The following is a 10,128-nucleotide window of genomic DNA, read 5'->3' as shown; positions in this document are numbered from 1 at the left end:
GCTGTTCCAGCAATAAAGTTTCAACTTTGATCTCCAGCATCTGCAGACCTCACTTTCTCCTCCGAGGAGGTGTGGGCACAGGTTTTGCAGTTCCTGCGGTGGCAGGGGAAGGTGCCAGGATGGGAGCCAGGATGGGAGGGTGGGTTGTTGGGAGGTGTGGACCTGACCAGGTAGTCACGGAGGGAAAGGTCTTTGTGGAAGGCGGAAAGGGGTGGAGAGGGAAATACATCCCTGGTGGTGGGGTCCGTTTGGAGGTGGTGGAAAGGAGATGTGGTTTATGCGAAGGTTGGTTGGGTGGAAGGTTAACACGGGGTGGGGGGAGGATCTGTTCTTGTTGGAGGGGTGGGGTTTGAGGGCGGAGGGGCGGGATGTGGACCAGATGTGTTGGAGGGCATCTTTAACCACGTGGGAAGGGAAATTGCATGCCTTGTTTACCTACCTGGTCCGTTTTATACATAGGGGGAGGTCCCATTCTGGACATCCGTTTGACTGACAGCTGAGCAAACCAATCCTTGCGTGGAATGCGCTGGCGCAGCTCAAACCAGTCGGACAAGGAAGGTGAGGAGCTGACAGCGAAGTGATTTCAGCGAAATGGGGAAGGAAAATAGATGCTGTCGCATCTTTGGAGCGAAAGCGGATACGGCACATTGATCCATCGGGGTCTGGAACATTGGCCCAGGGAGAGAACATTGATACATTAGGGTTTGGAACGTTGGCCCGGGGAAGGAACATTGATACATTAGGGTTTGGAACGTTGGCCCGGGGAAGGAACATTGATACATTAGGGTTTGGAACGTTGGCCCGGGGAAGGAACATTGATACATTAGGGTTTGGAACGTTGGTCCGGGGAAGGAACGTTAATACATTGGGGTTTGGAACGTTGGCCCGGGGAAGGAACATTGATACATTAGGGTTTGGAACGTTGGCCCGGGGAAGGGAGCCTGATCTATTCTCTTGCAGTGGTTATGGGAGGCGCCATTAGACACGCCTTCTCTGTGCACAGCGCGTAGGCGCTGCCTGCACTGTCCAGAGACGGGGAGGTGGAGAATCGCTGTGACGACGGGAATACACACAAATATACATTAATAGAGGCGGATAGGGATAAACAAGGGAAGCGGGGAGCCAGAGAAGCTTCAGCAAGGCGGATGAACCGAGCCCGGAGCTGCATTAGCCCCGGACCATGCCGAACCAGAAGAACGCCAAGGGCAGGAAAAACAAGCGCACCAACAGCAGCGGAGACGAGCAGGAGGCTGCGGCCGGAGCTGCCGCCTTGTCGGCCGGAGCAGCAGGATCGGCGGCCGGAGGCGCTGCTTTGGGCCAGTCGGAAACAGGCAACGATCACGGTGAGAGGGCAGAACCAGAATGTAACAACAAAACCCCTCTAAACCAGTCCAAGTCCAGCAGGTCACAGCCTTGCAAAGCCTGTCGCTTTTCATTTTACAGCGGAGCAGGAAGCTTTTTTTTGCAAAGTACTTTCAGTTTTGATGGAAAATATGCAAAGTGAGGCTGTTTTTTTAAAAAACGAAAATATGCAAATAACCTCTGATATCAGCGTTCCTGTTCCATCCGATATCACTGTGGTTAGGGGCCTCTGACAGTGTTCAGTATTTAAATTGGTTAGTGATTTGTCTAACAAAAACACCATCCCGTCCACGCTCCTATTTATGCGATTGGGAGAGATTGGCCAATCAATCCACTGGGGAGAATGTCTACCTTAACCAGTTACAAGTATTTCCTCTTTAACCCATTTCTTGCCAGTAAGATCTAAGGGGGAAAAAATACTTTTCTTTCTGCCCCGAAGGCGGGATTTCTATTGGGATGAGCCAGAATACCCTCTGGATGATCGGACGAGCTGTTCCACAACGGGAGGCGGCAACATGTGGTGTGACAGCCAAACTCTGCAGACAGGAGAGTTCATAGAGTACGAGGAACACTGTCCCAGTAACACTCCTGTTTTTCTAACTTGGGGGAAAGTAATTGTGGCGAGCATACTGCTTATTCTTGCTTTGGGGCTGGGGTAAGATCAGCAACTTGTGGGTTACAAACTTTCCTGAGCCCTGCAGATGGTTCAGATGAACTAAAAGACCCATGAGTGGACATCCTTTTCGCTCAGCCGGGAGAGTAGCTGCCATTGTTTAATATAGCGGGGAGAAAGATTTGCATTTACATAGCGTCTTTCACGACTTTCAGTATGCCCCAAAAATGCTTTGCAGCCATTGGAGATTCTGTGCATGTAAATCAACAACAATAAGGTTTTGTGGGGACTTGAGAGGCTAGATACTGGAAGGGGTTTCACAGAAACATTGAATTTTTACAGTACAGAAAGAGGCCATTCGATCCGCCATGTCGGTACCAGCTATTCAGCTAGTCCTGTTCTCCATTGCCCTGTAAATTCATTGGTTTTAACTATGAATCCAGTTCTCTTTTGAAACCTCCTATGGAATCCACCTCCACCACTCTCACAGGCAGCGCATTCCAAATCCCAACAACTTTCTGAGTAAAGAGATTTCTCCTCATCTCACTCCGAGCTCTCTTGCTGCCAGTGACCCTGTGTTACTGACATAACAACTAGTGGGAACAGAATATCTTCTTTACCTGTCAATATTGTTCACATTTTTCTCTGTGGGAAGTTTAATACCAAAGAGGACAGTGTCAGAATACGGGTGGGGGAGGGAACAGCATTTAAATTGGAGATTGAAATTTTTTTCTCTCATGGGGTAGTTGGTCTTTAGAATTGTTGTCTGCAGAGAGCAGGGGATTGTGTATATATTCAAGGATCAGAGATTGTTTGACTGACCGAGGGAGTTGAGGGTAACGGGACACAGGTGGGACAAGGGCAGTAAATATGCAAGATCACCCCCCATCTGCAAGTTCCACTTCAAGCCACTCCCCATCCTGACTTGGAAATATATCGCTGTTCCTTCACTGCAGCTGAGTCAAAATCCTGGAATTCCCTCCCTAATGGCATTGTGGGTCAACCCACAGCAGGTGGACTGCAGGGGTTCAAGAAGGCAGCTCACCCCCACCTTCTCAAGGGGCAACTAGGGACAGGCCATAAATGTTGACCCAGCCAGCGACACTCACGTGCACCAAATGATTCAACAAATCTAAAAAAAGTGCAGTTAAGGCCAAAACCAAATCTTATTGAATGGCAGAGTGGGCTTTGGGGGGCTGAATGGCCTCGTAAATAGCATCTCTAAAGTGGTTTAAAAAGATCTAAGATATTTCATAACTTCAGAATTTGTTGCCAAGCCAAGTAAGGTGCCATTTGAGACAATGGACAATAGGTGCAGGAATAGGCCATTCGGCCCTTCGAGCCAGCACCACCATTAATTATGATCATGGCTGATCATCCACAATCAGTATCCTGTACCTGCCTTATCCCCATAACCCTTGGTTCCACTATCTTTAAGAGCTCTATCCATCTCTTGATCGTGATTCTTGGCTTCCACTGCCTCCTGGGGCAGAGCGTTCCGTATATCCACCACAAGTGACTGAGAGCTTTGTCGAAGAGGTTGGTTTTAAGGAGCAGGTTAAAGGAGATAAGAGAAGCTGCGATTGTTCACTGGGGAAAATCTCATAAGTGTATAAAAATGGGTGGTCTCGATTAGAGTGGTCAAGAGCTGCATTGTGATGAAGCACATGGTCAACAGGGCATAGCTGGGGTGGGGGAGGTGTTGGCGGAAGAGAGGGAGGGGTTTTGAATGATACGTTTGGGTGCGATTTGAGGGAAAATATTTTCACCCAGAGGGTAGTGAGAGTCTAGTACTCACTGTCTAAGAGGGTGGTAGCAATCTGCATTCAATGGGCCCCAGCCTACGCTGTTACAGACCGAGGAACTGGAAAGAGAGATTAGACTGGATGGCTCCTTGTCAGCCAGCACAGATAAGATGGGCCAAATGGTCTCCTTCCCAGTTGTAAATGTCTGAGTTTGAGACTCAGCTTAGTTGCGAGGGAAATTGAATACAGAAGCAGGAAGGTTATGTTTGGCTTTTACAGGACCCTGGTGTGACCCCATCCGGAGTACTGTGTAGGGAATTGGTCATCTTAGTTAAGGAAGGATCTGAATGCATTAGAAACAGTTCAGAGGTTTTAACAGATGAACAACTGGAATGGGTGGATTGTGCTATGAAGAAAGGTTAGCTTATATCTATGGAGTTAAGAAGTGTGATACGTAATTTGATTGAAACATACAAGATCTTGAGGGCTCTTGACAGTGTGTGACGAGGATGTTTCCTATTGTTGGAGAATATAGAATGGGGGGGGGGCTCACTGTTTAAAATTACATGGGAGCTCATTTAAAGCATGAACTTTTTTTTTTCTCAGAGGGTGATCAGTCTGAGGCAGGGAAAGCAGAGTCCTTGAATATCTAAAACAGACGTGGACTCTTGGTAAGCATGGTTGGGTGAAAGACTATGGGGGCGGGGGGTCATATAGCAGAAATATGGAGTAATCAAATCAGACATGGTTGATCCAATGGCAGAGTGGCCTATTCCTGCTCCAAATTTGGATGCGTGTATGGCTGCTGTATTGTACGAACAGGCCACAATTGCTGAGATCCACCTGGAAAACTTTCGGAATGCTTTGCTGCTTCTTCCGGGAGCTGCTCTGTCACTGTGGTACCCCCCCCAGCTACGTTTCTGCTTGTGTTTGAATCCAATAGTGAGCAGCTGTGGGGGAGTTGGGAATGGGGCTGTTGGACTTCCCGACTATGGGAAGAGCTTTGAGTTGGATGAGGGACGGTATCCATGGACTGACTGTCAGGATGGTCGGTGCTGGTTAGCGCTAAACTGCAGCTCGCACTTGTCTGACTGCACCTTCTCCATGGGACTCAGGATGGTCTACTTTTTCTGCATGCTTTGTCACTGCATATTACTGTCAGGGAAATACCCAACTGGGAGAGTGCAGCACAGTTAGCTAGAAACTTCCCCAGTCTTTCACAATTGTAAGCCTGCATTATTGGGCAATATTTCAGAATCACCGTGCATTAACAGAGAGTGGAGTTTAGCCTAGGCTTGATCGTAGACCAATCAAGTCAGCCAGGGGTTCAATTGAAGCATTCGAGAGGGCCATTGGCTGATTATTTTGGATTATTGTGCAAGGGTATGGGGAGAAAGCAGCAGTTTGCGACCAGATAATGATGTCTATTTAATGAGCGCCAGTACCCTGGGCCAAATGGCCTCCTCCTGTGCTGTAAACACTTACTTGATTTTGTGAAACAAGAACAGAAATTGCTGGAGAAACTCTGCAGGTCAGGCAGCACCTGCGGAGAGAAAGCAGAGTTAACGTTTTGAGTCCAGGGACCCCTTCGTCCGCGCAAGGGTCACTCAACTGGTAACATGAACTCTGCTTTCTCTCTCTCCACAGATGCTGCCAGACCTCATGAGTTTCACCAGCAATATTGGATTTTGTTTCAGGTTTCCAGCATCCGCAGTTCTTTTGCTTTATTTTGTGATTCTGTGAACTTGGCTTTGGGGCTGTCCTGACATTGAAAAGGCACACAAAAACGAACACAAATACAGAAAACCTGTGAATAGATGCCAGTGGGACCAGGAGTGTACTGGTTGATCAGATAGTTCGGATAATCACAAGGGCCATGTAACCAATGTAAACACGCACTCTGATTAATAGAAATGTAATGAGTGGGGTATACACGTCATTGTTATTCTTTATTTACGGCGCCAATCACTTAAACAATAATGCAACCTTACCTTAAATAAACTTACCGACACAGACCCTTCTCACACACCCCATCATTGACTACTCAGACATCTTGGTAGATTGTGGTGTTTGAGGAGAAATTGACTCAAAAGTGAATCAACACGAAATTGATATTTTGTCTGGCCAGTTATAGAGTTGTAAAGCACAGAAACAGACCCCTCAGTCCAACTTGTCCATGTGGACCAGATATCCTAAATTAATCTAGTCCCGTTGGCCAGCATTTGGTCCATATCCCTCTAAATCCTTCCTATTCATGTTACCCACCCAGATGCCTTTTAAAGGTAATTGTACCAGCCTCCATAACTTTCTCTGGCAGCTCATTCCATACACACACCAACCACTGCGTGAAAAATCTGTCCTTTTGGTCCCTTTCAAATCTTTTCCCTCTCACCTTAAACCTATGTCCTCGAGATTTGGTCTCCCCCACCCTGGGGAAAAGACTTTGTCTATTCATCCTATCCATGCCTCTCATGATTTTATAACCTCTGTAAGGTCACCCCTCAACCTTTGATGCTCTAGGGAAAGCTCATACCCTCCAACCCTGGCAACATTCCTGTAAATCCTTTCTGATCTCCTTTCAAGTTTCATGACATCCTTCCTGTAACAGGGAGACCAGGATTGAATGCTGTATTCCAAAAGTGGTCTAACCACCTGATTGAGCCACGCACATATTTACACTGAGGTAATAAAAATATAATTCTAACAATTGGACAGAATAATATAGTAAACTTTGAAATATTTGAGGTATAAAAATACTTGGCTGGTTTATCGAGGGTGCTGGTTAAGGGAAGGTTTGCTGTTCTTTAGCTTCTTGAACCCTGATGCGTGTACCGTTATAGAGCGTTGTTCTATAATGGGGCATCCCCCACATTCCCTGCTGTGGATCCAGTAATGAGTACTCACCTGTTGTTGTTGTTCCACAGAGGCTTCGTGCGCCTCGCCGCTGGTGTGCAGCTTTGGCAGGCCGGTGGAGCTGGAGAAGGACGATTACCAGCGCGTGGTCTGCAACAACGAGCACTGCCCGTTTGGCAACTGGATGCACCTGCAGTGCTTCTACGAGTGGGAGAGCAGCATCCTGGTGCAGTTCAACTGCATCGGCCGCGCCCGCAGCTGGAACGAGAAGCAGTGCCGTCAGAACATGTGGACCAAGAAGGGCTACGACCTGGCGTTCCGCTTCTGCTCCTGTCGCTGCGGCCAGGGCCACTTGAAGAAGGACGTGGACTGGTACCAGGCCCGGCGGAGGCAGGACGACAAGAAGAAGAAGGTGGGCGCCAAGGCTGGCGAGCCGCTGCCCGAGGAGGGCAAGAAGTGCAAGCTCAACCGGGCGCCCCGCTCCCACGAGGCCCAGCGGCGGCACTCTACCGATCGGCAGAACTCTCAGGAGAAGGGGGCGGCTGGCGTCCAGACCCCCAGCCACAAGGAGCACTTCAGGTCACCGTGCGGCTCCCCCCCTGAGCCGTCCCCTCCGCCCCCGGCTCACCCCTACCTCTCCTTCTCCGCTGGCGGGCCCCGTGGCTCCCGGCACCTGGGCGAGTTCCTCAAGACGGCGCTTCACGGGGAGCCCTGCCGCAAGCTGATGCCCAGCGGGGGCGGGCGCTACAGCCAGTCGGAGTTGGGTGCCGTGGCTCCCCGCCTGGGCGCCCTGGACTCTCCGGTGCAGTTCCTGCGCCGCCTGGACCTCTCTGAGCTGCTCACCCACGTGCCCAAGCACAAGATGAACACGTACCATGTTCGCATGGAGGACGATGCCCAGGTTGGCCAGGGTGAGGAGCTGAGGAAGTTCATCCTGGCTGCGCTCAGCGCCAGTCAGAGGAACGTGGTGAACTGTGCGCTGTGCCACAAGGTCCTGCCGGTCTTTGAACTCTTCCCACTGGTGGACGGCACTCTGTTTCTCAGCCCTTCCAGACATGACGAGATTGAGTATGACGTCCCTTGTCACCTCCAAGGTAGGTCCGTTCAGTTCACTGCTTCCTTTGTGCACAGCCTTCTATTGCAACAAGCACAGAAATTGCTAGAGAAACTCAGCAGGTCTGGCAGCATCTGTGGAGAGCGGCGCAGTGGCTCAGTGGTTAGCACTGCTGCCTCACAGCACCAGGGTCCCAGGTTTGATTCCAGCCTCTGGCTACTGTCTGTGTGGCGTTTGCACATTCTCCCTGTGTCTGCGTGGGTTTCCTCCGGGTGCTCCGGTTTCTTCCCACAGTCTAAAGATATGCAGGTTAGGTGAATTGGCCAAGCTAAATTGCTCATAGTGTTAGTTGCATTACTCAGAAGGAAATGGGTCTGGGTGGGTTACTCTTTGGAGGGCTGGTGTGGACTTTTTGGACCGAAGGGCCTGTTTCCACGCTGTAGGGAATCTAATCTAATCAGAAAAGCAGTGAAGGGTCCAGTGACCCTTCTTCAGAACGGAGAGTGTTGCGCTGAAAAAGCATGGCTGGTCAGGCAGCGTCCGAGGAGCAGAAGAATCAACATTTCGAGCATAAGCTCTTCATCAGGAATGAGGCTTGCCTGTGCTCTGAAAGAGATCATGCCAGAAACATCGATTCTCCTGCTCCTCGGATGCTGCCTGACCTGTTGTGCTTTTCCAGCACCACCCTCTCGACTCTGATCTCCAGCATCTGCAGTCCTCACTTTTCCCCCTTCAGGACATCCAGACCTGGTACCTGTTCAATGGGTTATGTTTCAAAAAGAAATCCAGCAATAATTGTTAATACTCCATGTGTCAAAGAAGTTGTCTCTGTCCTGGATGTAGGTTTGCTCACTGAGCTGGAAGGTTTGCTTTCAGATGTTTTGTCACCATACTAGGTAACATCTTCAGTGAGCCTCCGAATGAAGCACTGGTGGTGTAGCCCATTTTCTATTTATATATTTAAGTTTCCTTGGGTTGGTGGTGTCATTTCCTGTGGTGACATCATTTCCTATTCTGATGTCATTTCCTGTACTTTTTCTCAGGGGATGGTAAATGGGTCCAAGTCAGTGTGTTTGTTGATAAATGCATAAATAGAAAGCGGGCTACACCACTGGTGCTTCATTCGGAGGCTCACTGAAGATGTTACCTAGTTTGGTGACAAAACGTCTGAAAACCAACCTTCCAGCTCAGCGAGCAAACCTACATCCAGAACCTCAACTTGAACTACAAATCTTCTCAAAACTTGCTAAATTATCTCTGACTTACACTTTTAAAAAAATTAATTAATGGGATAGACTAACATTTATTACTTAATTTTAATTATCCAGAGGGCATTTAAGAGTCAACTACATTGGCTGTGGAGTGGCACATAGGCCAGTCCAGGTAAGGATGGCAGTTTCCTTCCCTAATGGGCATTAGTGAACCAAACGGGATTTTCTGACAGTCAGCAACAGATTCGTCAACTCCAGATTTTTATTGAATTCAAATACCACCACGTGCCATTGCAGGATTTGAACCCAGTTGCCACAGCATTACCTGGTTCTCTAGGTTAACAGTCCAGTGATAATGCCACTGAGCTATCATCTCTCTGTTGTGATGAGTCTCTAACACATGATTGCTCCTTGTCGAAACCTCTCTCTCCCTCTCTCCAGTCCTCCATGCCGTCCCCCAAAAACAAGAATGATGTGATTATGATTAGATTAGATTTCCTACAGTGTGGAAACAGGCCCTTTGGCCCAACAAGTCCTCACTGACCCTCCGAAGAGTAACCCACCCAGACCAATTTCCCTCTGTCCAATTAACCTGACGTGCACATCTTTGTGACTGTGGGAGGAAACTGGAATACCCAGACGCGGGGAGAATGTGCAAACTCCACACAGACAGTCACCCAAGGCTGGAATCGAACCTGGGATCCTGGTGCTGTGAGGCAGCAGTGCGAACCACTGAGCCACTGTGCCGCCCCTATGGAGCTGCTTTATCACGAGAGTTGAGATGATCTGATCAGTTAATGTTCCAGACTCTGAAGAAGGGTCACTGGACCCGAAACGTTAGCTCTGCTTTCTCTGATGTTGCCAGACTTGCTGAGTTCCTCTGGCAATTTCTGCTTTATTTTTTGGTCTGCGATTTCCAGCATCAGCAGTTTTGTGTTTTGTGTGTTCAACAGCTTCTGTTGATCTAGCATCTTTTAATACAATAAAATGTCCCAAAGTGTTTCACACAATCACCTTAAGCAAAATATAACATTGAGCCACAAAAAGTGATTTTTTTCTTCATTCATGGAGTTTGGGTATTACTGCCCCATCCCTAATTGCCTACAGGGGGTGGTATTGAGCTGCCTCCTTGTACTGTTGTAGTCATAGAGTCATAGAGATGTACAGCATGGAAACAGACCCTTCGGTCCAACCTGTCCATGCCAACCAGATATCCCAATCCCATTTAGTCCCACCTGCCAGCACCTGGCCCATATCCCTCCAAACCTGTCCTAATCATATATGGTCACT

General features: G+C 48.7%; 1 protein-coding gene across 1 annotated transcript in view; it reads left to right on the top strand.

The window, feature by feature from the left end:
• The first annotated feature begins 391 nt into the window (after nt 1-391).
• The window catches only part of heca (HECA ribonucleoprotein granule regulator), a 36,903-nt gene continuing 27,166 nt past the window's right edge, over nt 392-10,128 (top strand). Inside the window, exons 1-2 of the mRNA XM_043695337.2 lie at nt 392-1,343; nt 6,645-7,667. Of these exons, the coding sequence (XP_043551272.2) occupies nt 1,181-1,343; nt 6,645-7,667 (1,186 nt within the window). The 5' untranslated portion in view covers nt 392-1,180. The remainder of the gene's footprint in view (nt 1,344-6,644; nt 7,668-10,128) is intronic.

This window comes from Chiloscyllium plagiosum, unplaced genomic scaffold (genome assembly GCF_037043375.1).
Source record: "Chiloscyllium plagiosum isolate Xiang-an unplaced genomic scaffold, Cpla_swu_hap1 HiC_scaffold_10, whole genome shotgun sequence".
NCBI lineage: Eukaryota > Metazoa > Chordata > Chondrichthyes > Orectolobiformes > Hemiscylliidae > Chiloscyllium > Chiloscyllium plagiosum.
Note: the sequence above shows the minus strand (reverse complement) of the source record. Positions and strands in the feature narration are given on the sequence as shown.